At 41.8% G+C, this 27,574-nt stretch overlaps 2 protein-coding genes across 2 annotated transcripts in view; both read right to left on the bottom strand.

The window, feature by feature from the left end:
• The window catches only part of LOC119421531 (trinucleotide repeat-containing gene 6B protein), a 25,139-nt gene extending 6,826 nt beyond the window's left edge, over window positions 1-18,313 (bottom strand). Inside the window, exons 1-15 of the mRNA XM_037688878.1 lie at window positions 18,010-18,313; window positions 16,574-16,661; window positions 12,122-12,143; window positions 11,450-11,908; window positions 7,910-10,654; window positions 7,651-7,797; window positions 7,380-7,570; window positions 7,238-7,300; window positions 6,901-7,059; window positions 6,565-6,702; window positions 5,958-6,128; window positions 5,598-5,714; window positions 2,838-3,048; window positions 2,593-2,745; window positions 2,240-2,407 (exon numbers count right to left, since the gene is read on the bottom strand). Coding sequence (XP_037544806.1) covers window positions 2,240-2,407; window positions 2,593-2,745; window positions 2,838-3,048; window positions 5,598-5,714; window positions 5,958-6,128; window positions 6,565-6,702; window positions 6,901-7,059; window positions 7,238-7,300; window positions 7,380-7,570; window positions 7,651-7,797; window positions 7,910-10,654; window positions 11,450-11,908; window positions 12,122-12,143; window positions 16,574-16,630 — 4,801 coding nt within the window. The 5' untranslated portion in view covers window positions 16,631-16,661; window positions 18,010-18,313. The remainder of the gene's footprint in view (window positions 1-2,239; window positions 2,408-2,592; window positions 2,746-2,837; window positions 3,049-5,597; window positions 5,715-5,957; window positions 6,129-6,564; window positions 6,703-6,900; window positions 7,060-7,237; window positions 7,301-7,379; window positions 7,571-7,650; window positions 7,798-7,909; window positions 10,655-11,449; window positions 11,909-12,121; window positions 12,144-16,573; window positions 16,662-18,009) is intronic.
• A 1,366-nt stretch (window positions 18,314-19,679) lies between these two features.
• The window catches only part of zmp:0000000896 (caspase recruitment domain-containing protein 11), a 44,198-nt gene continuing 36,303 nt past the window's right edge, over window positions 19,680-27,574 (bottom strand). The window contains exons 19-24 of the mRNA XM_037688889.1: window positions 27,002-27,071; window positions 26,787-26,889; window positions 26,517-26,675; window positions 21,870-21,982; window positions 21,614-21,729; window positions 19,680-19,999 (exon numbers count right to left, since the gene is read on the bottom strand). Coding sequence (XP_037544817.1) covers window positions 19,792-19,999; window positions 21,614-21,729; window positions 21,870-21,982; window positions 26,517-26,675; window positions 26,787-26,889; window positions 27,002-27,071 — 769 coding nt within the window. The 3' untranslated portion in view covers window positions 19,680-19,791. The remainder of the gene's footprint in view (window positions 20,000-21,613; window positions 21,730-21,869; window positions 21,983-26,516; window positions 26,676-26,786; window positions 26,890-27,001; window positions 27,072-27,574) is intronic.

Here is a 27,574-nt window from a genome sequence, read left to right as displayed (position 1 = left end):
TGTGTGTGTGTGTGTGTGTGTGTGTGTGTGTGGGTGTGTGTGTGTATATATATATATATATATAAACAAAAGTGTCTTTGTCAAGTGTTTTTGTTGTAGTTTTAAGACAAAGGCTGAAAAAGGAATATCCTTGTTCCAGTACAAAAAACAACCTCCAAAGACTTGTGGCTATGCTTTCTCCATGATCCACTTGATTTTCTTGTCAACAAGAAAGAGCCCAGCATCATTGTTGTTTTGTATTAGACACTTGCAATATGTGAAATACCATCTATTGGTAGGCCTGTCGCAATAAACAATAAACCAGTTAATCGCATGAACATTATTGACCTCATTTTCATTCATCGGCTTTATCGTTTCTTAGCGTCTCTCTTTCTACTGAAGACACTGGATGACAAAAAGTTCAACTCCGGTGCTCTTCACTGACCCCTCCCTTTCTCTTATATCTTTAAAATTAATTTTAACGATCCAAAATTGTGTTTTTGGATCGTTAAAAGCAGCTAAGCTGAGAAGCTAAGCTAAGAGCTAAGCTAACAGGCCGACCTCGGGGAAAAAACCTCCGTCTTGTCGAAGCTCCAAAATTCACGGTTGAAACCCGTGCCTTTGTGTAAGAAGTAGGGCCCTGATTGCCTTAATTTTTGGAAATCAGCTGATACTTGCATGAGAAACCGATTTTACCAATTTTTTTAGTTTTAACAATTGTCTGAACTTCATTAAAACCAGTTTGTATTGTGTCTAGGATATTGTTCAAGGGTATGTTTTTCAATAAAATAATATTGTAAAATTGAAGGTGCATTGTGACCTTATAACACCTGACAGTGTCACTTATGAAACAAAATCAGTATCGGCCAAAACTGGAATCGGCAGGTCAGACTTTTTAGAAATCGGTGATCGGCCAGAAAACTGCAATCGGTGCACCCCTAGTAAAAAGTTGTTTTTCTCTGCAAAAAGAAGCTGAGAACATGTTTACTGATTTTTTATTAAAAGCTTTGTGTGAAAAATGCTATGCTAAAGAACTCAAAATCACACAGAGCGTCTTGTCATTTTGAGAACCAAAGAGAGACAGCCTATGTCACGTCAAGGGGCCTCCCTCCCATTTTTCTTAAAGAGACACACTGCTCGCTCCCTCACTATCCATCCTTTGGTTCAAACAGTCGTATACTGCCATCCTGTGGTCGAAAAAAGGTACTAAACGCAAAACAAATTAACATTTCTTCTTAAATCTGACAATAATTAATAATTATTGTCAAATTTCAAACAATATTATCGTTTATTGCAATAATTTCTGAAACAATCGCCCAGCAAAATTTGTTATTGTGACAGACCTATCTATTGGTTCCATTTTGCTTCCAAGTATTGTAGACTAAAAAGCAAACTTCGCTTCCTTTTAATCTAAACAGTTTGTGGTCTGATTCAACATTATGACCACTGAAATGCTGCTCTGATATGCAGCAGACACTGGCACTTGATGTGCACACTGGCCACATTCGATTAATCTTCTGACCACAAACCGTGATCGAGTCCCTTTGTTCTACAAAACTCTCAGCTGTGTGTGTTAAACTGGTCATGGAAATCCATCATCCTGGTTTCCAGACACGTCTTTGTTTCTGCTTTCCACTCAGGCTTAAAAGTGATAGATTTAGCTCTAAAGTGCAAAGACCTTTTATTTTTCAGCTTCAGTATACGAGTACAACCTGTGGGCGTAGCTATAATGTTATACATCTGTTTATTGTTGTTTGCACAGTAATGTAAACTAAAATACAACAAGTCGGTCATTGTTCCTAGAAAAATCAGTATAAAATAATCTTGATAAAGCGACTGTTGCTGTGGATTTATTATTAACTTCCTGATATACATAAATTATTGTTTAATAATATCTAGACCACAACTGAATAATAAAATAATCACCTTTAAGAGTGATCGTTTTTATTTTAAAGTACTTTTGAAGGGATATTTTTTTCCTTTTCATTTCTTATTGCATTCTAAATAAAAAATAAATACAGTACAATTTGTGTAGTTTGCATTTATACGATTTCTAATTTCTTTGATGATTTTTGTATTTATGGTGAAGCACTGTTGCAGGCATTTCCTTCCAGGACTAATAAATTACATACAAGTTTGAATTAAATCAGTTTGATTTGCATTTGCTCTGGACTTTGTGATAAAGTTTTATTTCCTGAAGCTCTTTTCTCCTCTGATCATAGTTTATCACAGTTAATAAGTGACAGGGAAAGAGAGTCACCTGGAGGCCAGCTTGACGTTGAAGGTTTGTTTCCCATCTTACTACCAGGAGTCCGAAGCCAGTTGTCTGCAGAGCCCTGTGGTGGAATCCCTAAACCTTCACTGCCCAGCATTTCATACTGGGAGTAAGGAGACCCTCCTCGAACCTTTATCGCACTGGGTAAAGGGCCTTGGAAAAGATGCAGAGGAAAGAATCATGATTAGATACACTTAAATACAGTACATTAACTTTAATCAGTGGAATATTGGGTCTTGTCAATATACACCGTGAAAGATTAATTTCACAACAGCCTCAGGTGTATTTTCTCAAGGTGTGAAATCAACATATTAAAAGAAAAGCATCTGTTTGATTACCATTCTTATGAAGGGTTGTGTCTGGGGGAGAGGGTGCTGGGGAATGACCCTCCATCATCCATTTGAAGCGAGACTGTTGTCCACCCATGTTCTTCATGCCTCCCATCATGGGGCTGAGCTCCAGTGCAGACAGGTTACCACCAGGTGTCAGCCCTGGCAAGAAAAAATAAAAAAAGGAGGTGGTTCAGTTCAAGTTAGTGAGTACAAAATTACATTTAAACATCTTTTTGACTGGCTGGACTCACCAGCGTACATCCCTTGTGTTTTGGAATGAAGGTCTGATAAAGGACCTCCCACTCCAGTATGTTGGAGGGGGTCTACCATAGTCTGTTTGGACAGGCTTCCTCCCAGGTGAGATGGAGACAGTTTGGAGCTCCCTCCTCCTGATGTTGCACCTCCACCTCCAACTTGCTGATGCTGCCTCTGTTGCTGCAGGATAGCCATGATCCTTGCCAGCTGAGAAAACAAGATATAAAAAAAGAATCATAATAAATTAACAAATGGCTGATTGAGTTAACATGTTAAAGATCATTTCCACCTGCGAACAGTATTTGTTAAAATAGTTAGATCAGAAACAAAAGTTCATAAACGTATTATTTATTTTATAAAAAAGATGTCAGAATCAATGAAACAGGATATTTTATCCTGCAGCTTGTTGCAAATCTATCCAGAGAAATGTACACATCACCAGACCGAACTGTCGGCAGCGCATGTTACTCTCCCTAGTAGGAATGTGTGATATAAATGGTATACGATAGAAACGATAGAAATTTAGCCTATGACAGAGATCTGTCTTCTACTGGCTAACCGCAGTAATGCTGCGTCTGATGTAAAATCAGTGTTGTCAAATTTAATCGTTACTTTTTTGAGTTGAAAACTGCGTAAGTGGTTTTATTTTCTTCGACAGCTACGTAGCGAAGCTACAAGCTAACCACGGCCGGCTTGCCGTAGTGTTGCCGTATTTGGACGCATGCGCAAAACGAAGTGTTATGTCGAAAGTTGTTTTTTTCCCATCGAAAGTTAAAGTAAGCGTTGGTCAGCTTTAGAGAAACCTGCTCTCTGATCTGTAAAAGAACACTTGCGTGATTTTACTGCGAGACCCTCTGGTCAAAGCCACAGACTCATTTTGTGTCAGCTCTCCTTAAAGAGGAAGGAGTCGCCCACTAGAGGGTTGGAGGGTGAAGTGTTTCAGTGTAAAATGCTGCTCTGTTGCTGTTCATTTCTTAAGTGAGAATATTGGAAACTGTTAAGAGTTAACAACATATTTTGTTTAAAACATATGGCTAAAACTACATTCGATACATCTTGCACTGTTTTGCACTACAAGAAAGAAGCCTAATACTTGATTTATTATTTAAAATCTCTGGACATAGTAGTGGAATTTTCTTAATTCAAAATAAATGATGGCAAAAGGATACCCTATGCTTTTTGTCATTCCTATTGCAAGTTTTATACTAAAAACATATTGTGATATATATTGTTATCGCCATATTGTGATATGAATTTTATGCAATATCGCACATTCCTACTCCCTAGTAGGGGTGGGCGATATGGCTCAAATATATTGTGATATTTCAGAGCATTTTGATAACGATAAATTTCGTGATATAACAAAAAAAAACAAAAAAAAACAGATATAGTTATTTGACAAAATTAACTTAACATGTTGCTTTGCAGTATCATAAAACTGAAAAAAACGAGGGGTAATTTTATTGAAATTACTTTATTTAGTAACGTATTCAGTCTCTAAGTATAAAAAAAAATAAAAATGATCCTTCCGTTATTTAGATTGAAAAAGTCTGCACAAAATATAGATCACTAAATCCACCACAAAAACTAAAGTGCAGATGAAGTTTCCCCAAAATAACTAAATAAAATAAAATGAAGCTTAAGATCTGTTGAGCATAAATGTAACATGCAACAAAATATATGTTTCCTTTAAATGAGCTATAACTTCCAGAACTTGTAACAAGGTGATCATCTGACCCTGAAGCTCATGGTGTTTCATCTTCCTCTGTTCCTGCAGGAATTATCCATTTCTCTAATGCTCTGTCTTTCATCACCTGACTCTGTTCTTGGTCCATGGACTGTGGAACTCAAGAGACAGTTGAGCTGCACATGTTAGTACCGGCAGTTTAGAGCGGAGGAGACGCAGCCTGCACCGTCAGCTCAGAGCGGAGAGGGGAGAAAAAAAAAGACGAGTGGCAGCTTAGAGCGGGGGGAAGGGAGAGACAGTTGAGTTGTCTGTACCTGCAGTTTAGAGCCGGATGGAGAGACAGCTGAGCCATGCGTTGTATGTTTTTAGCTTTTTAGCTAGCTAGTATTGCGAGCAACTAATTGGGTACCGACAGGTGGAGGGGAGGTGCGCAATTCGGTTTGGTCGTTCGGCGCGCACGGTTCTGTTAAAGCGGCGGGGCGCCCTGACATATTACGTCATGAAATTAGCATATCATGATGTCATTTTTTTTTGTTGCCCGGGCAAGCTTTTTTTTTTTAACCGGCATTATCGTGAACGATATAATATGGCCCAGCCCTACTCAACTTTTTTTTTTTTTTACTTTTTATGCCAGTTTATAATGATGATCCAGGATGCTGCACTTACTTATTTGTCTCATTGTAAAGACTGATTGCGCTTGCTGGAAATATCATTTCACTTAGGAACACATTTCAACAAGAGTTGTTTTTCTAAGTGAAGAGCTAATTTAGTTTTATTACAAAGTCTTTACACTTTCCATCTGTTTGAGACCAAACTACTGGTCTTTTGACTATTTTCCTTGTTCCTCCACTGCACATAACAGCATCTGCATGTTGTCCGCCAATAATAATGATCCATGTGAAACAGTATCCACCAAGACATGTATGGAGCCACGCAGATTAAAATAAGCATTTTATAAAGTATTTTTGCCTGGAGGATTTTATTTATATTCTTGGTAATAGAGTTATTTAATCACATCAGCCTCAACTAAAACAAAAGTATTAAGGTGTAATATAATAAAAATACTCACCTGCTGTGGGTCTGTCTGCTGCCGTAGAGGCTGAGGTTGAGGGAACTTCCTCTGGTTCTGCAGAAGCTGCTGCTGTTGCTGCTGCTGCTGCTGTTGTTGTAGCAGAAGCTGACAAGCCTGTGGGTTGATGAGCACAGATGTTTAGAAATAAAATTACACAAAGCTTTATCTTTAAACATTGTTTAATAACTCACATGGACTTTGCTACAAAAGATAGCATTAAATTTAACATTCTTTAAAAGCTGCTCCAAATGTGCAACCGTCCCCCCCCCCCGGCGACAAAAACAGTTCCCGAAAGATTATTAATTTCAGCGTGATGAATCAGTTGATCAGGGAGCACCGTCATATTTTAGCACATACCAGATGGAACTGCTGCATGTGGGGGTTAATGTTGCTGAGCATTGCAAGCTGCTGCGGGGAAATCTGAGGCGGGAACATTCCTCCACCGACTCCTCCGACACTTCCAACACCTCCTACTCCTCCCACGTTGCCACCAGGAGAGGGCACCTGCTTCAGCATGGGGCCCGGCACCTGTAGGTCACAACAAGGTGGTCATATATGGAGTGTTGTGTTTTGATGACACAACCGATGGATAAAATAAAAACATAGAATTTACAAAGCCTTAGTCATTCGAGGTGCATGAGGTGGTGTGTGTGACTGAGCCATGTACGTGATGCTCATAGTGAAAAATCTAAGACAAACATTTCTGATGAGAAAGAATCTACAAAGTCTTCATGGCCTGTGCCATTATGAGTAAATAAGAGGTTTGTTTGTTTGTTTTACTAAACAGAACCATAAATGGGAAAATACCATAAATCTCATTTTTACAAGGTGAAACCCAAAAGAATCTAATGGTTAAGAACTACTTCAACAATATAATGAAAAGTCATAAAGTCTTGACTTTTCGAACAAATGTGGGGCATAATTAATGTTTATGACTACGTAACTTCTGTTGTTGAATGCTGACCTGAGGAGACAGGAACTGATGAGGCACTTGAGCACGTAAACCCTGGGAGGGGTTCATTGGATGCATGCCAAGCTGGTGCATCCCTCGAGACTGAGACATCCCACCTCCACCTGCAGCAAACGCTCCATGGCCACCCACCTAAAGCAACAATGAGAAAACATTAAATATTAGTAATGTTATCCTACAAGACCTCAACAACAATAAATGAAAAATATTTATTTTTCTTCGAGTTAGTATTTTCTCCTCCATTTCACTAGGGTCAATTTATAAAAAAATAAAAAAGCGAAAGTTTATAAAGCAAATAAAGACTAGTTACAAGCAAAAGGAGGACTTCACCTTTTCACCATAAAGCCCCATGTCAACAGGACCCATGTCTTTGGAACTAGGCATACGGTACCCTCCACCACCTCTTCCACCCCTTCGCATCTCTCCATTATAGTCAGTCATTCCTCTCTTGTCTCCTTCCATTTTTTTGTCAACACCTGGATCATCTCCCTGAGAAAACAAAAATAAGTACGTGACCTACCACTTTATAAAAAAGAAATCTAATTAAAAGTGTTCCCATGAGAAAGACAAGTTTTGTTAAAAGAAAATATGAAAGAAGATAAAATAATCATGAGCTGGTGACATCTGTCTATTGAAGCAAGAAATTATAGCATTTTAAACACCTTACCATAAGGCCCATGTTTGAGAACTGACGGGTCACTGGATTCACCCAGCTCTCTCCTTGTCCACTCTGCAGAAAAGAAATCAAAACGTTACTCCCAAAGAAAAGCCACATGTTGTTTGAACGTCCTAGAAGCTCCCTTTACTACCTTGATGTTGCTTCTCTTTCCCCCATGAGTTTGACCCCAGCCTCCAGAGTTGAAAGAAGAGCCGCTTCCCTGGGAACCGGTGCTGTTCCAGACCCCTCCACCACCATCGTCATCCTCTTCCCAGCTGGGGTGCCTCGAGGCTGCAATAGAGCTGTCATCCTTCCCTCCCCAGCTTTCAACTGGCTTACCGCCTGCAGCAAAAACAACTCAAGGTTTCTGAAACACGTTCGTGCTCTGATTTGTTATTTTGAAGTATTTTTCCACTTCTTACCAGGTTTAACAGAATTGGGTGAAGGGTTCCTCCAGCCAGACGCTTTGCTGGGCTCATCTGGTTCACCCCAACCTGTTGCTGCATCCGACGCGTGGCCCCAAGCAGCTGTGCCATTATCCACAGTTTGAGCACCTCCTCCCCACATGCCTGGACATTTAAAAGACACATTTTAAAATATGCAAAAAACCTACGTAAGACAGAGATGTTTCATATGTATTTATAATGCAATTGAATTTGAGATGGCACAAATAATTCTTACCCATTGCACCAGTACCAGGGTTCGAGTTGGTACTGTGCTGCCTTCGAGGGGGTTGCTGCTGCATTGGCAGTGGTGGCCCCTGCTGGCCGTGGTTCTGGCTTGGTGTAGCGCTGTTCTTGTCCCTCAAGTTCACATTTTTGTTGCTGTAACATGTCGGTTCTCCCCAAGCTGATGTACCGTCGTCAATTTCCATTTTGCGACAGATGGACTGCGGAGAAGGTTCTTCCCAGCCACTAGGTTCAAGGGCGTCACCCCCGCCTCCAGAGATTTGGGGAATTGGGCCGGATGTCCAGCCCATACTTTGGTTCTGATTCTTTGAAAGTGGACCCCCGCCTCCGATGCTTGGCCGGCTGTTCCACCCTCCTTGTATGGGTCCTCCTGGTGGATGCTGGCCTTGTGATTGCTGCTGCTGTTGATTTTGAGCTTTCATTGGTGCCACTTGGCTGTTTGGTATCGGTGCTGCTGCTGTGTTGGGCTTGGCACTCCCCCAGTCTTGGTGGGACTTGCCTCCACCCACATCTCCTTCCCATCTTCCTCGTTGGGATCCCCCTTCATCCAAATTTCCCCAGGAGGTTCCCTCATCAGAGTTGCTCCCAACTCGATTTTTTCCATCTCCCCAACCACCACCAGAGGTAGAGTCTCTCTGCCCCCACTGTTCTCCCCCTCCAGTCTGTCCTCCCCAACCGCCTGTCTCGCCTCCTGTAGTTCCCTTCCATCCAACAGTTCCTTTATCCTCTGGACCATCTCTCCGCCCACTACCCTTTTCTTCAATGTCTCTCCAGTTCTTTCCTCCTCCCCCTCTGTGATCTCCCCATTTTTGGTCTTCATTCCTCCATCCTTTGCTCTCTCTTTCAGGTGGGAGATCCCCCCACCCACCAGCTACCTTCCCTTGTGTATCATCTTCTGGTGATCCTGGCTTCCTTATAGTGCTACTCGGTGTGAAAGGACCACAAGAAGGCTGTGAACCACCACCTTCCCAACTATCCCGGACCGTAACAGAATCAGAGTTTAGGCTGGTTGTGCGACCGCCACAAGATGCATCATTAGAGACAGAACCGGTCTCGGATGGATATCTAGAACTGCGATTAGTGCTAGTGTTCATGGGTGCTGATGACAGGTTTCTTTCATTTCTGTTCCCTACTCCTGTTGTGGTGTCCAGATCCCAGGCCACATTCTGCCTGATCTGGGTCTGCCCCCAGCCTGTGTTTGACAGAACCCTGGGGTCCAGGTCCGATCGACTGAGCATGCTAAGTAAGGCCACATCAGCGTTGGAGGATGGGTGTGATTGATGGTGCGCAGAAGACGAGTCCTTATTTCCATTCTTTCCACTGCCACTTCCAGCTAAGGAGCCACCTCCACTAGAGGATGAGGGTCCTCCACCTCCCTCAGTGGTTCCATCCTGTGCTCCTCCACCCCACTCCCCAACCGCCCCCTCCCCACTTTCCATCCCTTTTTGATTGTCCCAAGCTTTTGTCATAGTTGCAAAATTTGGTGAGACAGAGTCCTCCAAACCGCTGCCACCTACACCATCCGCAGTAGTGCTGCTTCCATCTCCTCCTCTTCCACTTCCTATTGCTAAATTACTCGAACTCACACCTTCTGAAGTGCCCCCCCAATCTGCTTCTGAACTGCTTCCAGCCCACACTCCCTGAGTGACCACCGTGGTAGCCGATCCCCCACCGTTTCCTCTGCCCCACGCTGCTTTGTCATCCTGACTACCAAACCTCCAAACATTCCCTTCCTGCCCCTGAGGGCCCGTCCCCCCTCCACCTGCCTGTGAGGCGCCTTCGCTCAGTTCAGAGGACACTGGAGGCATGGGTCTCCAAGAGGAGGGAGCAGAGGAGGAAGACAAAGATCCAGAGAGTTTGCAGTTCCCTTTAACTTCACCAACAACCCCAGAGTTCCCCTCGCTGTTGCTGTTTGGTCCTGCTTCTCTTACACCTTCGCCTGAACCTGGCTCCAACCCTGGGTTTCCTAAGTGCTGCTCTCCAACCTTGGCTCCTACAGCTGTTTCAGTGTGCTGCTGGTAGAGACCAGTTTGATTCACAGATGAAAGTGTTTGAGTGGTGATGAGAGTGGTGCTGGCAGAGAATGAGGAAGTGATGGACGAGTGTAGTGAAAAGCTGTCGTTAGCTGAAGCTGATGCCCCACTTTGCCCCAGGGCGGGCCACGCAGAGGGATTCGCACTAGGATTGAAATTGGCACCAGAAACGTTGCCACTGCCACCCACAGGGCTCTCCTGAGGCCCAGGAAGAAGACTGGAGACTTTGGAATTATGAAATGCTGCTGAGCCCACCCCTGTCTCCACCTGGGACGAGGTGGATGAGACCCACACGCTCCCACTTGACTGAGCACATTCACTAAACGAGGAAGAGGAGGAGGAGAGTGGAGCGGACTGAAGTGGGGAGGGATTGTCCATGTTCCTTTCTCCTGTTCCTCCCTTCTGCTGCATGTTTTTCTCACCCCATGAGGCACTACTGTTGTTACTGGGACAGTTCTGCTCCTGCATCCCTCCTCCAGCTCCATCAGAACTCAGCTTGGGCCCGGCCGGAATGCTAGGCCAGTCATCCAGGTCAGTCCCATCCACAATCACCTTTCCGCAGCCCTGAGAAGAGGACTGGCTGCTAGAGCCAGCCCCCCATGTGGAATTTGCATAAGTTGAAGAAGTAGTAGAAGACGACTGAGCAGCAACACATAATGAGGATGAGTTGGGGGATGAAGGGGAGGATGAACCCAGGTTGGACTCTATGGACAAAAATATTGAAGTTAATTTAACATGAATAACATGGACTAATTAATTTAACACTTCACAAACGTAAAGCCCTGAAAGAAGACCAGCCACAAGAATGAACCCCTGTCAGGAATACATTACAAATTTTACTTGAGTATATATATATATTTTTTATAAAACATCAACTCAATAGTCTATTGTTAGTTTTTTTTAATACCCGTTGATGAACTTGTTACAGTCAGGAGGGTCTAAAACTATTTTAGGCAGTTAATCAATCCAAAACTTCGAAAGTCCTACTATAATTAATCTAAAAATAAAAACTATTATGCTTTGCCCTTAAGATTCATAATCAAAGAATAAATCTTTAATGAATGGAATCAGTTAAAAATACAAATGTCATATACTCAGGGAGAAAATTGTTCAGTTTAAGTATAGTTTAACTGTTTTATTATTTTAGTGCCCAAACGTTGAGCAAAACCCCTCGTTGCTCCATCCAGTTGTCTTGAGTAAAACCACAAAGGGAAGTTTAGACAGTGTTGTCATTTAGTAAAGCGATCTTTTCTAATACTCTAAACAGTTGACTGTATGTCAAAACAACAAACTGCTTCTACGCATTTCTGCCAGTCATCATAACATCAGCCGTTCAGATATGTGTTGATATAACTCTGTCCAGTCTGATTTCTGTCATAAAAATGTTCCAGAAATGCTCGACACGATTAAAGGTGCCACCAGATTTAGAAAGGCAGTGCATGTGTGCAAAACTTATTACTAAAATGGTTATAAAAAATTATGCTGACACATTTACCCACCTGCATGTCCATCTGTGTTTGCAACAGGGTTATCTGCACCCTGGGAGGACAGGGCAGCAGCCCAGCCACTGCCTTCTCTAACCCCTCCAGTACCTGCTTCCGCTTCCCCTCCTCCTCCTCCTCCTCCTCCTCCTCCCCCCAGCAGCATGGAGGACAGCGGAGGCTGGCCCCTCTTCAGTAGCACTTTATGGTCCTGCTGGCAGCGAAACCTTGGTGGGACTTCTCTAGACATGTATCGCTGCTGCTGGGAGGTTTGGCTTCCAGAGGGAGAGGAGGAGGGCTGTCCGTTGGCCACAGCAGACCACTGCTTTGCATTGTTCCCGCCACCAGGAAGGACTTGGGCAGAGCTCCCCCCTGCTCCGGGACTGGGGGATGAAGGGGAGACTGGGCCAGGGCTGGGGGACACCGAGTCAGGGGTGGCGAGTGGCTGGGGGCCGGAGGGCTTGGCTGATTCTGGCACTGGAGGAAAAATAAAAATAAATAAACAGGTAAAGATGGGAAACTGCTAGTATTTCTGCAATACTCTAAAAAAAAAAAAAAAAACTGAAGTGTCTATAATGTGAGCAAGAGTTCCCCAAAAGTTTTAAAACTCCCTGACCACTTTTGATGAATACAGTATAATTGTTAACAAAATGCAGAGGGCTCCTATGAGTAACAGAAGCTGATACATACCTTTGATTTTCTGTTCTGGCACCTAAAAGAAAAAACAGAAAACATAAAAAGGAAGATTAATCAATCAATCAAACTTTATTTATAGAGCCCTTTCCAGCAGCCAAAACGTGCACAAAGTGCTGCACAATACAGAAGTTAAAAACAAACAATTAAGAATAAAAAATCAGCCAGTTAAAATTAAAAACAATTAAAACATAGCGAGATTGTCAAAGAACTATCCATCCATCCATTTTCTTCCGCTTATCCGGGGTCGGGTTGCGGGGGTAGCAGCCTAAGTAGGGAGGCCCAGACTTCCCTCTCCCCAGCCACTTGGGCCAGCTCTTCCGGGGGAATCCCGAGACGTTCCCAGGCCAGCCGAGAAATATAGTCCCTCCAGCGTGTCCTGGGTCGTCCTCTGGGTCTCCTCCCGGTGGGACGTGTCTGGAACACCTCACCAGGGAGGCGTCCAGGAGGCATCCTAAACAGATGCCCGAGCCACCTCAACTGGCTCCTCTCGATGTGGAGAAGCAGCGGCTCTACTCTGAGTCTCTCCCGGATGATCGAGCTTCTCACCCTATCTCTAAGGGAGAGCCCAGACATCCTGCGGAAAAAACTCATTTCAGCCACTTGTATCCGAGAGCTTGTTCTTCCAGTCACAACCCAAAGCTCATGACCATAGATGAGGGTAGGAACGTAGATCGATCAGTAAATTGAGAGCTTCGCCTTTTGACTCAGCTCTCTTTTCACCACGACAGACCTGTACAGCGCCTGCTTCACTGCAGACGCTGCACCTATCCGCCTATCGATCTCACGCTCCATTTTTCCCTCATTCGTGAACAAGACCCCAAGATACTTGAACTCCTCCACTTGGGGCAGGACCTCCTCCCTGACCCGGAGAGGGCACTGAACTGATCTTCATCCTGGCCGTGTCGCACTCGGCTGCGAACCGCTCCAGCTAAAGCTGTAGATCACGATCTGATGAAGCCAACAGGACCACATCGTCTGCAAAAAGCAGAGACGCGATCCTAAAGCCCACAGTATACTGCTGCCGCGTACATCCATACGCAGACGTACGCACGTACGCACGCAGAGGTACTGCGTACCCCACAAGGCTGTAGAACCAGCGCTCTCTAATTTTTTATTTTTTAGATCTTTTTATTAACAACATATAAAACACAGAACACCGCTGCGGCAGAGGCTGCCAGCGTTCACTTTTTTCTTTTCCCGACCTGTCAATCAATCCAGTAGGCGTGTCAGCAAATGACCAATCGGCGACCTCAATTTGTCCCGAAGGTAAACGCCCTTTGTCTGTGAAGCTGCTCTGCAGCTGCTCGGGGTGTACGCTGAAGTATCATGTCTGAACCCTCTGCGTACAGTACACGCGTACGTACGCGTGAACGGACGTACGCGGCAGTATACTGGAGCCTTAAGGCCAACAAAACAGATCCCCTCAACACCTTGGCTGCGCCTAGAAATTCTGTCCATAAAAGTTATGAACAAAAATCGGTGACAAAGGGCAACCTTGGCGGAGTCCAACTCTCACCGGGAACAAGCCCGACTTACTGCCGGCAATGTGGACCAGGCTCTGACACCGGTCATACAGGGACCTAACAGCCCGTATCAAAGGGCCTGGTACCCCATACTCCCAGAGTACCTCCCACAGGGTTCCCCGAGGGATGCGGTCGAACACCTTCTCCAAGTCCAGAATCGCCTCTAAGCCGTGCGGAAGTCATTCTCCATGGCCTCTCCGAACTCCTCCCATGCCCGAGTTTTTGCCTCAGCGACCATCCGAGCTGCATGTCACTTGGACTGCCGGTACCCATCAATAAATTTGTACATCATCAGCATAGCAGTGAAAAGAAAAATTATGTCTGGCTGATTCATCAGAATAAAAGAAAAGCAAAAAACAGGAATGCTTTGACACAAGTCCATGATGACTTTCTGTATAATATTTCCAAGCCATAATTGCATCTAAAAGAAATGTGCTTAAGCCAAATGTGATATTTAATAATCCTGAAAACAATATTTCCCTGCTGACATATAGGTTAAAAACTTGCGCTCAATTAGAAAATTTCAGAAATGACAATTCTTCAGCTATGACATAACAGCAATCTGTGCATGTTACCATAGAAATAGCACAGTTAAAACCATAGTTCATATCATCTGAAGTGGGTTCTGTGGAAAGATTAATAATAAATATTTCACCTGCTGCAGATAGCTCTTAGAACTAATGTTTCTCCAAATCTAAGTTGTTCAGACAGAACAGATGAGCCAACAGCTAGTCTGAGATCAAGACCAAAGTAATTGTTACTGTCCCAGAACAACTCCGTCCATTATCTTTACCCGCTTCTTCCTTTCTGGGTTGCGGGGGTTGCTGGTGCCCATATCCTGTAACACTATGCGAGGAGCGGGGACACCCTAGATCGATCCCAAGCTCATCACAGGGCCACAAAGACAAACAAGATAAACAACCATCTTGGCGTGATCTGCACCATCCCTTTAAAAACAAGGTTTTAGTTGAACCACCTTATTTAATGTTTGTCCCAGTTTCAGTATACAAGCATAAATATTTTTCAGTCCCACCATGACAGGTAGCAGATCTCCCCTTTTGGCTTGTTATTAATTGACTTATTCTGATTGAACTATTGTGTCAGAAAAAAAGGAAATATTAAAGATGTTGATAAACTGATGACTACAAAACGTATTAAAATCTGGATTTTCCATCCATCCATCATCTTCTGCTTATTCCGAAGTCGGGTTGAGGGGGCAGCAGCTTGAGCAGGGAGGCCCAGACATCTCTTTCCACAGCCACCTCTTCCAGCTCTTCTGGGAGGATTCCAAGGCACTCACAGGCCAACCGAGAGACATAGTATCTCCAGTGTGTCCTGGGTCTTCCCCGGGGTCTCTTCCCAGTCGGACATGCCCGAAGCACCTCTCTAAGGAGGAGACCATGGGGCGTCCTTACCAGATGCCCGAACCACTTCAACTGGCTCCTCTCAATGTGGAGGAGTAGCGGTTTTACTCCCGAGTCTCTCCCGGATAACTGAACTTCTCACCTTATCTCTAAGGGAGAGTCCAGCTAAGCTGAGTGAAGCTGACACCCCACCCACTTCCAAAATTAAAGCAACTAGTCTGAATGGTTAGTGCTCCGTTAGTGCTGGTTTGTGCCGTTAAAATTTTCGTTTGTGCTGCTTTGCTTTCTGAGATATTAAAGATTAATTTTTAGCTCATCCAAAGGTCACAATCCCCCCATGTTGCTCCAAAACAGACGGGAGTGGTCTACTTTTTTAGTGCTTCGTTAGTGCTCGTTTGTTGCGGTGAAACTAGCGTTTGTGCTGCTTTAGTTTATGAGATATTAAGAATTATAATTTCACCCGATGACGTCACCACTCCCGTCTGTTTTGGAGCAACATGGGGGGATGGTGACGTCATCGGGCGAAATTATAATTCTTAATATCTCATAAACTAAAGCAGCACAAACGCTAGTTTCACCGGAACACACGAGCACTAACGAAGCACTAAAAAAGTAGACCACTCCCGTCTGTTTTGGAGCAACATGGGGGGATTGTGACCTTTGGATGAGCTAAAAATTTATCTTTAATATCTCAGAAAGCAAAGCAGCACAAACGAAAATTTTAACGGCACAAACCAGCACTAACGGAGCACTAACCATTCAGACTAGTTGCTTTAATTTTGGAAGTGGGTGGGGTGTCAGCTTCACTCAGCTGTCCAGCTACCCTGCAGAGGAAACATTTCAACAACCTGTATCCACGATCTCATTCTTTTGGTCACTACCCAGAGCTCATGACCATAGGTGAGGGTAGGAACGTAGACCGACCAGTAAGCAGAAAGCTTTGCCTTACAGCTCAGCTCCGTCTTCACCACAACAGACCAGTACAGAGTCCGCAATACTGCAGATGCTGCACCAATCCGTCTGTCAATCTCCCACTCCATTCTTCCCTTATTCGTGAACAAAACCCCAAGATACTTGAACTCCTCCACTTGAGGCAGAACCTCACCCTCGACCCGAAGAGAGCCATGCACCCTTTTCCGGTTGAGGACCATGTCCTCAGATTTGGAGGTGCCGATTCTCATCCCAGCCGCTTCACACTCGGCTGCGAACCGCTCCACTGGATTTTACAATGTTGTTAAAATTTTTCTGACAACTTTTTCTTTCAGGTTACTTCCAGGTCAGAACTGTGTGCAAACACTGAAACATGTTCGACACCTGGACCAGTTTAGGTCTAATTGTACATGCACACACGAGTAATTAATTCCCAACTGTACTGACTAGGGAAAAAGGTCTGATTTAAAGAAATTGGATTTAGTATATTTTTTCAGATTAACTAACATGTTTAAATGCATCATTAAAGTGTGCTTTTAATAACACTGTCATTTATTTCAAACAGCATACAAACTTCCCAAGTGATTTTCACAAAAATAAAATACACACAAAGACAGGACATAATTTACCTTCTGGGATGCTTCCCTTTTCTTTTTCTCTTCTTTCTTCTTTTTCTTGTCTTCCATGAACTGCTGTTCCCCTTCTTGATTCTCCTGTCTGTAAAAAGAAACATTAAATTATTTATACCATTAAAACCCCAAATGAATTCAGTTAGTCTAAACTCAAAACCCATTTTCAAACAAGCATTTAAAGTTTTATTTTAACATGTTTTTATCAGATTGCAAAAGAAACTCCATCAATGTCAGTGTTGTACACAGTGTAACGTTAACCAGGGGCAGAAAACTTCACAACAACCCTCGGTAGCCTACCTTCTCACTGCATAATTCATTAACCAGCAAACCATTGTGATTCTAGCTGGGAGACAACATAGGCAGCAGCCAAACAAACTTTAAATATTTCTGGAAAAGTCAAACGAGTTCACATAATACGATCCTGAGGTTACCACCACTAGTCTCTTATGCCCAATATTGCAAAGAGGCAATCTTTAAAATCGACCACAAATTCAACCAAAAGTTAACACATCCAGGTCTCTCTTGTAAATGAGTCCCCGAGGCTCAATGGGATTAACCTGCTAAAGGTTGAATGAATATGCAAAACAAAACATGGTCTGCATTCCAGTCATGCAACACAACATGGATCTGATCGAGGCAGATGTAACACAAACGCCTGTCACCAAAAAACCAGCATGATTTCCAACTAATGCAGTGTTTTATTTCAGCATTTATTTTAGTAACTGTTTATATTACATGCTGGTACCATCTTCTCTGGGTCACATAATTAGCAGTGTGCCACAGCATTGATAAATTAACATGGTAACTTGTAGGTTTTATTCCTCGTGTGTGTAAAACACCCAGTAGATTATTATTTTATATTTATTTAGTGAAATACAGGAGAACCACAGATGGAAAATGTCTGAAGCCACAGGAGCAATTAACCCTAAACCTCATGTAAATGTCACGGCTGTAACCAATATATAGACACGCCACAGACTGCTGGTGGTCAACACTCGCTAAGAATAATATTGTTAAAGTTTATATTGTTAAAGCAGCTTGTAAAAACTGTGCGATAATCGAAAGAGATCTCCTTATTTTAATTACAAATTCACATTCGTGTCGACGAACGTCATAATCACCAATGTGCATTCAGTCACTTTCATTTTGTTAAATTAATTTAACAACGTACACGTGGAACAATAACACAACTGGCAAGTTTGTATAAAGACTGCGAGAGAACTGCTAAATAATGTTTGCCAGGGCTAATTTAGACGACGAACTTGTGACGTTTCTATATTCAACGCCTACCAAGCGAGGCTAGCCCGAGTTTAGCTGAAAAACCTATGTTGATAGCAGAGAAAATGTACACAACAAAAGCAATATAAGAGGAAAAACTAGACATATTCTGCGAGAAAGCTCTCAAAACACACAAAACATGTGTTAACGCTCACCTCGGGAATCACACAGGACATAAAGTGCTTCTGTGCAAAAATCCTTGCAGCCCTACCGCTAGCAGGCTAGCAAGGTAGCTAACCTAGCAAGCTAGTTCTTCGAGGCTTCCAAGGCTCGATTTAATAAGAAATGACATCACCAGGTGGGCGAAAATGTTGCTCGTAGAAAAAAAAACCATGAAGAAACGCAAAAATCCAATTTTCTGCGCGGCTTTACGATTCAAGCTGTAAACGTAACGTGCACAACCCCTTGATGACTGTCAGACGCTGTGAGATCGGTTAGTTTACTATCGGCCATTTTGCTTTCTGTGAGGTGGTTTAGCAGCATATATCAGCGGCAGGCTGCTTGTTGATCGGAGACGGGAGGAGGGGCGCGGAGAGTTCCGCCACCGTCCACCAGGGGGCGCCATGACACCAGAAGCAGGCGGAGCCTAACGAAAGTAAACAAATGTGTTCTAAGACGACGACGACTCAGCTTTTCTTTATGAGGTAATTGTATTGTTTTTCTTGCTTGTTTACAATTTAATTATGGAATAAGTTATGTCTGATTACATTTATATTGACTTTCATTTGCACTGTAAGCCATATATTGTTTGTTTTTACTGATTATGACTAAATTATGCTTTTGATTTGAATCTCTATGTCATGAACTAACTACTGTTCATTTCTTTATTCATAATTCGAAAATCTGTCATAAACCAGATCGTATCCAACATATTTTAAGTATTGAACTTCACTATTTTCAATAGATTGCACAAAAAAAGCATAAAAATCTTTGTTCTCTATAAACAGTTTATTGATTTACTACTGTCTCATTTTTAATTCCTGGTGTTATATCACCAAGAACACAAACAGCTTTTGATTTTTGTCCACTGTACCATTTCCCTTTGCTTTGCTTTCCCAAAGAAGATGAATGCCACCTTTTGTGGTGTTATAATACAAAAAGGTAGTGTAATAAATTACAAAAAAAAAAAAATCGGTTTAGGTTTATTATTATTTTTCTAAAAGCTTATTCTGACAGACACAACGCCTGATGAAGAAAATTCAGCACAATTTCTTTAACAGAATTAACAGTAAATATTTTAAGTTTCTTTTAATAACATACTTGGAAAGAACAGTGCAAAAATTATTTATTAAAATTCATGTCACATGTGTCTGCTATTAAAACTGAAGTCAGGTCAGTTAATTCTGTAATAAAACTGACTACAATAACGGAGTAAAAACATCTGAAACCTTGTGTAAACTGAAAGCAGCAGTAACTGACTGCTCACCTGAAATTACTACAAAACATACACATAAAAAAGTTAATAAGCAAAGGTTACAGTACTTTGATAAATAGGTATGAGTGAAGTTTTTTTTTTAAACTGTACAGAACACAAGTATTTGGCAAAACCAAATGAATAAATGTTTAACATTAGTAAGTTACCTGAAGGGGAAAGTAATATTGCTTTATGCACATGTTCCTACAAATACGTCTGTACCTTCTTTATGTGGCTCAGATCTGTTCATTTTTTTACTTTTCTCATAATGTAAACATACAGTAATAGCTATAAATAAAACATGCTTAGTATGTGAATAATACAATTGTTGCTGAAATGTATGAACAAAGACCTAATATGACCTTTAAAACGCTCTACAGTGTGTACAAAAATCCTGCTATTGTTTGGGCTTTCAACAGTTCAGTTAAATAGATTTGTTATTTATTGAAAAAATATAAACAGTTGAACACTTGTTTTCTGTTACAACACCAAAGTTCATGCTCATTAATCCAGGTATAAATTTTTATTGCAACCTATCGAGTTCAACCCAAACTACCGCCCCCTGCTGGCTGTGTATGGTGTCACACAAGGCTTTGAGCAGCTCCTCCGTGCAGCTCCAGGTGCTGGGCTCCAGGGTGTAGTAAAGCATGGGGAGGGTCTCCAGCTGCAGCTCCTCAGCCTGGCACACCTCCTCCATCACACTGTCCTCTCCACACCGAGGAAAAAACTTCCTGCAGAAATATTTAATCAAACATTTATCATAAGGCTTGCCTCAAATCAGTCAAAGACCTCAAATCAGAAAAAAAAAAAAAAATTCTATTTGTGATTTTTATTATTCTATAAAAACACATTTTAGGGTCATGTCAGTCTGCATAGATCAGTTTTCTCCTATCTATATATCCATCTGTTTTCTTTACGCACTTCTCCTTTGTGGGTTTACAGGGAGCTGCTGTCTACTGTGCAAGAGACGGAGGACACCCTGGACAGGTCTCCAGTCCATCACAGGGACAGACAAACAACCATTCACTCGCTCACTCACACCTAACATGTTAACTCCACTCAGAAAGGGCACGGACCAGGAGGCGATCATGTGATCTTCTTGCTGTGAGACAACAGCTCTCGCTGCTGTGCTGCCACAGTTTGCACCCAAATCCAAATGGGTCTTCAAAGCCAAACTGAAGACCCATTTATTTGAAAGGGCTTTTGATGTTTAACTTTTAGTATTTTAGTATTTTTTTTTATCTACTTTACCTACTTTTATTGTGGGGCTGTGTTTTTAATTTGCACTGATTTATTGTGCCCCGTTTTTACTTGTTTTATCTTGTAAAGCACTTTGGTCAATGCAAGGCATTGCTGGAAGGTGCTATATAAATAAAGTTTATTATTATTATTATTATTATTATTATAAATCATTTTTTCAGCAGCTATGTCTGTGATCTGTGTCGGATATGTCTTGCTTTAAAAAAATTTGAAAAAAAAAAAAACATGTTTTGAAGGCAGCACTACAATGTTGCACTAAATACTCATGATACTTTCTTACATCAATGCAGCCCCCCCTGGAAAGGAAATTTTATAATTATTGTTTTACATTTAAAATAACTAATAATCCTTGAAGGAAACCACATCGCTCACCACCTTGCGTGCCAAAAGTTTTAAATAAACATCTTGCATGATCAGGTAAAGCTCGTGTGATGGGGATGACTCTCAGCTGCTCCAACACCAAATGTTAGCTCAATGCTGTAAAACTGAATTATAGTCATTTTTATGTTCGTTAATGTCCACTGGCTGCGGCGGCCATCTTGAATCAGGTTGACTACAAAAGATAATCAGTTGTAGTTTTACATCCAACGATTACTTCCTGAGAGTTTAATTAAATCAGTACAGTAGTTTGTGAGATATTTTGCTAACAGACAGAGTGGGCGCCAACAGTTGAATGCCAAAGTTTTAAGCCAAGATGTTACACAGTGAGTAGCACTCATCTATCGTTTTGGGAATGACTCTCAGCTACTACCTCACCAAAAGTTAGTTCGATATCTAGAAAACAAATTGTACTTAACTGCTCTTTAATTAGTTTAATTTACCTAAATTTAGAAGAAGATGCCATCTAAAATACATGAAGGAATGGAATTGTTCAAGTGAAACATTTTCTTAAACAATTGTTTAATTATTATTTCTTGGGCTAACGCTGCAAAATAAAAAATAAAAAATGCTAATAAAAGAAAAGACAACATATTTTTGCTTTTTTGTGCCGTCAGACTCAGAACCTTTCCACACTCAAACTGATTTGATCCAACATTAAGTTATGAAAACAGCATTTAATCAAAAGCCAAAACGTTTGCACCCACCTCAGCTTCTTGTGCTTTTTGTTTTTAGGGCGAATGTGGATGACGATGGGGTAAATCCCCTGTCTCAGTAAGCCTTCAACACTGGACATGCCCAGCTCTAGCAGACAATGCCTGTCCTGATGCACAGATAAAAAGAAACAATGTGTGACAGTGTCTGTTCAGCAACGGTGAGGCCTGCCTTTCTGTCATACAGGGGGGGAAAAATGGAGCATTTTTTATAAACAAAACAAACCACAGAAATGTGGCTTTTTAGTACCTGACTGATGACTTCCTGTATGGACCCCAGCCGTATGCCCATGGGCTGCTCTGGACTGCAGGTGTCCAACAGAAACACCTTCTTGTCTTGTCTCTCCAAAGCTGGAATGGGTTCTGGAGACAACAAACAGAAGAAAGATGATGTAGTTCATCAGCTAAAGACTCACCAACATTTATCAAAGCAAGCTTTCTTGTATACTTTATTCCTCCTTTAACTGGAACTAAATATCCTATTTAAAAAAAAAATGAAATTTTCCCATAAAATTGTCAAAATGCTCGTCTCAACAGGAATCATTTGGTTTTAGTGACTATTCATACCATCAAATTGAACTGATTCTTCCAAAATTACCATGAAGATGCATCTAAATGAATAACAGCAGTGAGAACACAAAGAAAGCCAAATATGTTGCTACAACTAACAGGTTTGTGTAGTAAGGGCTTTGATTCGGCTCCATCATAGTCATGAACCTGCAAGAAAGCTGCCAAGATGATTACATTTGACCATCTAGATCAGGGGTCTGCAACTTTTACGAGCAAAAGAGACATTTTTGTGCTTTTCGTTCACTAAATTAAATGTGTTCAGAGCCGCAACAACCTGTTACAACTGTGAGTATCAACTGGTGGCCCGTGGACCGCTTTAGGTTTGTTGGAGGTTTTTTTTGTGACCAGTAGGGGCCACAGGTTATAAAGCTAAAAATATCTAATGATTTTAACCTGGTTAACTAGGGCGGTCAACGTTAACGTGTTATGCGATTAATCTAAAAAGATTAACACATTAATGCAGATTAATCCATTACTATACTGTTCCAATGATCCCGCTAAGCCAGGGGTGCCCAATATGGCGGGTAATATCAGTAGATCGCATGGCGAAATAGATGTCAGACCTTTCTTTTAATTTTATTTGTAAATAGACGTCAGCCGATCAATCGATCTTCACTATGCAAATCGTCACTTGACTGACACACAGGGCAGCCAGTCTGAGACCGACCCTTTATAGGTCACCACGCGTGCACAAACAGCGGCGCCCATGATTGACACACAGGGCAGCCAATCAGAGACAGAATCTTTTCTGACGCATAGGTCACCGCACATGCGCATTCAACCGTGCTAAAAGCAAACAAGTTGACTCGTAACAGCCTCCAGTCTAAACTCTTAAGTGTGTAAAATGAGTTGGGGAGCTGGACCAAGTAAGAAGCAAAAATTCTACTATTTCCATATGGAATTGTGGGGAGGACTTTTTTTTTTTTCAAGATTCAAAGTGCGTTTCACCCGAGCGGCTCTGACTTCCCTTCCTTCTGAAAAGTGAGCAGAGAAAGAAAACGGTGAAGGAACTAAAATCCCAGTTATCTGGACAGCAGTCACTCTCCTACAGCTGACCACAGCAGTGTGGCATCAGTCCGGGTGAGTCACTTTAATAATTGTTAAGCATAAGAAGTCTTTTCAAGATGGAGAGATGGTGTTCGTTGAAGCAGCTGACTCGTTGGTCAGAGACTTTAAAAACAAACCAGAAATATTATCTTCCATCAAAGCTCTCCAGGTACCAAGAAATACGGTTACAGTTAAAGCAGCTGCAGTCAGGGCTGTTTTCACTTTGGTTCTCAGGTTGGTTTTCAAGCATGAAGTTTGTTTTCTGTTCCTTTGTATGAAAAACAGAAGTTATTGCTGGGTTTTGTTTATTACTTTGTACACAGACAGTAAAAATAAATAGTCCATCCATCCATTATCTTTTACCCGCTTATTCCATTTTGGGTCACGGGGGTCGCTGGTGCCCATGTCCAGCAATCACTGTGCGAGGGGCGGGGGACACCCTGGACGGGTCGCAAGTCCATCACAGGGACACATAGAGACAAACGAGACAAACAACCATTCACACTCTCACTCACACCTAGGGACAATTTAGAGTTACCAATCAGTCTAACATGCATGTTTTTGGTCTGTGGGAGGAAACCGGAGCACCCGGAGAAAACCCACGCATGCACGGAGAGAACATGCAAACTCCACCCAGAAAGGCCCCTGGACCGGGGTTTGAACCAGGGACCTGTTCGCTGAGAGGCAGCAGCTCTACCAGTTGCGCCACCGTGCTGCCTAAATAAATAGTCTTTAAAAAAAAAAAAAAACATACTTTTGGGTTTTGTCATTTACTGTATGTTGCGTCCACAGTGAGCTGGAACTTATTCATTCATTCAATCTTTATTTATCCAGGTTAGTCTCATTGAGTCACAGGACTCATTTACAAGAGAGACTTGTGACAACAGACAACATAGAAAGTACAGAGAACAAAAAAACTACAGTAAAATGCAATTAAAATAAAAGGAGTGTCATAAAACAATAAATCAAGGTGCCATATAAAACATGGTAAAATACTAAAAACAAGAACGTAGAACAAGAACATAAAAAGCATACTTAATATGTTTATAAATAAGTATATGTTTTGCATTTTTATAGTAGGTAGATCACTTGGACTTGGTAATTTTAAAAGTAGTTCGCATGCTGAAAAAGTGTGGGCATCCGTGATCTAAGTTCTGCGTCTGCGCAATCGAGCACTGCTTGCACATTCTCTGCGCGCAAGTTGCACAGTTGCAAAGTGGCCATCAGCCTGAGCGCAGCGGTCTCTACAACCTGTCTGAAATGGGTGCAGTGGAGGAAGACTCCACCCCACCACCGCCCTGGTCAAAACAGGTCCTGTGTCACGTGATTTGTGTAGCGACAACGGAAGTTTACGAAGAGGTAAAAAAAAATTCAACCAATGAACTCACAGGTGAACTTTCATTCCAGCCAATCAGCGTCTTCTGGAGTTTCGGCGCTAAAAAGCTAAGTAGCTACAAACAACCTCCTTGGCTTCTAGCATTTTCCAAGCTTTATACTGCATACTTCATCGCATACCGAGGAATAATATTTGGCATTGTGGATTTATCACAGAAGTTTACGGTCGTACGATGTCAAACAAAGGCGGTAAGTAAGCTAATCCCTTGACTCGTAGCAGTTTTTATCATGCTAAGTGTTAGCAAACAGTAGTACTCTGTGTATATCTGGATGGTCAAAGGGAAAGTTTACAAAACAGTGGTGAGACCAGCTGTGTTGTATGGTCTGGAGACAGTGGCACTGACACAAAAACAGGAGAAAGAACAGGAAGTGGCAGAAATGAAGATGTTGAGGTTCTCCTTAGGAGTGACAAGGCTGGATGAGATTAGGAATGAGATCATCAGAGGTACAGCACAGGTTGAACAACTGGGAGATAAAGTTAGAGAGACCAGACTGAGATGGTTTGGACATGTCCAGAGGAGGGACAGTGGGTATATATATATATATATATATATATATATATAATTTTTTTTTCTTTCATTTACCCTTTATTTATCCAGGTAGTCTCATTGAGCCACGAGAACTCATTTTCAAGAGAGACCTGTTTAGGGAGCAGATGGGGTGGTTAAAGGCCTTGCTCATGGGTCCAGAGTGGGGCGAATGAGGATAGGGGCAAGTGTGGGTGCTTCACCTACACCACCCACATTTTATTTTATTTTTTTATGTTGTCGGTACCGGGGCGTGAACCGGTGATCTTCTGATCACAGGCCCACCTCTCTAACCTCTGTGCCACCACTCCCCCAATATTGGTAGAAGGATGTTAGAAATGCAGCTGCCAGGAAAAAGACAAGGAGGAGATCTATGGTTGAAGTTAGAGAGGACATGGAGGTAGTTGGAGTGAGGACAGAGGATGCAGAGGGATGCTCAGATGCTCAGGGAGCTTGTGTGTTTGCCCAGACACATGAAAAATGAGAGGGAATAATGCTGTTTACATGTTTTGATCACATAGATGACAATGACACATTTGAGTTAATTTATAAATTAACGTTTGAAACAAATTGACTTCTGTAAACCTTGCCGAGTATGAAAACCTGGAAAACTGTTTGGTTTGACACAATAAAACATTTTCTTCAACATTTTATGAAAACCTGCATAATTACATTTCAAGCTTACAAAGTTAAGCATAGTGATTAATCAGATTAATCACAGCCCCAGAGTGTGATTAATCTGATTACATTTTTTAATCCATTGACAGCGCTAATTTTAACTTTTGATGTTTTTACAATTTAAAACAAAATAAAATACTATATTCTTGAAAAAAAAAGGAAAATAAATAAATAAAAAATTTTTTTTACCTTTTTTTTTGTTTTGTTTAAACAAACTATAAACTGTGCGCTGTTATGTGATTTTTTTAATTGTGGAAAAAATAATTAAGTATAGAAATAAAGCATGAATTTAAAGTGAGTATTTTATTCCTTGTATTAGTTCTAGTCATGGCATATTTGCAAAAGAAATGACCAAAAAAAACCTGAAAACTGCCAAAACCAGCTTTATTTTTTGTTTATATAACAACCAATAAAATTCAGTTTTTAGTTTTGGTCAAAGCTTGAAAGAGCTGCTGCAGAGGGACCAAAGAGCCACATGTGGCTCCAGAGCCGCAGATTGCAGACCCCTGAAAGTTATAAGTTTTGTAGAAGGATCACTGGTTCTGACATGGGTCCTGGCTGGAACCAACTCACTGAAGGACCATAGTGATACATGCAGATCTAGTCCCATCCAAAATGGCTGGATGATCATTTTGGACGACTTCGCTGATCGGACCCTATATTATCAGTGTTGTGCTCACCAGGTGGGCAGGTGTTGAACTTCAGTCCAGACTCCGCTGGCTGCAGCAGCCTCTCTATCAGACCTCGAGAAAGAAGAGACGGGGAGAAGATGACCGGCCGCTTGGCCTGAACCTTCACTGGTTGCACCAAAGTGTATGGGATTAAGTGGTCCTCTTGACCTGACATAAGGATATTTCATCATGAAAAATGCGCACGAGCAATGAAAAGTTAACGATTTGTAACAAACAGACCAGGCTGTCACAACCTGGGAGCATGTGGCTGGAACGTACGTTTGCTGAGAGTGTAAAGAACCGGCTGAGAGGAGCCGACACCGCGGCTGCCGGGATCCACTGCTTTCACCAGTCGAACGCGGCCAGAAGGTTTCTTTGAAAACTACAACAAACAAACACACCAACTAACATAAGGAAAAACTATTTGTTTTGATATTGTCTTTTTTTTTTAATGACAAGAATTGTGCATATTATCTCAAAAGAAACATTCCCACCATCTTCCTCTTGAAGTCCTTTTGGTTCAGCGACATTTTTCGTAACCGTACGAGCAACAACTGCTGAGCCCTGAGAGAGAAAACGGGATCCAGGTTATTTGCACTCCAACATGTTGTTGCTTCGGCTAATTTTGAACATTACATGCTGCATAAATTTACAATCAGAGGTCAATAATTTGGACGTTTCAATTATTTATTTGATCTGTTTATTTTTAAGATGAAATAATTATACAGCATACAACTTTAATATTTTTTATTGCCTGCCGCTGAGAGGTGAAGGACAGATGATAATGGTTTTGCTTGTGAGTGTGCTCTAGTTTCATTACTATTTTTTAATTTAAACCTTTATTTTACCAGAAAGAAATCCATTTAGATTATTAATCTCTTTTACAAGGATGTCCTGGACAATATGCAAATACAGCAAGTCAGAATTAAGCAGCTCATAAATGGCTATAACTCAGCCAATACTACAAATATGGAGCCATTTTTTTTTGCTCATTGCATAAGATTGTGCAGAACATCATTTTATAGATTTGACTCAAATGGTTACAACTCTGTCAAGTCATGAAAAAA

The sequence above is a fragment of the Nematolebias whitei genome, chromosome 15, assembly GCF_014905685.2.
Source record: "Nematolebias whitei isolate Nwh7 chromosome 15, NemWhi1, whole genome shotgun sequence".
Lineage (NCBI taxonomy): Eukaryota > Metazoa > Chordata > Actinopteri > Cyprinodontiformes > Rivulidae > Nematolebias > Nematolebias whitei.
This window is presented reverse-complemented; position numbering and strand designations above follow the sequence as displayed.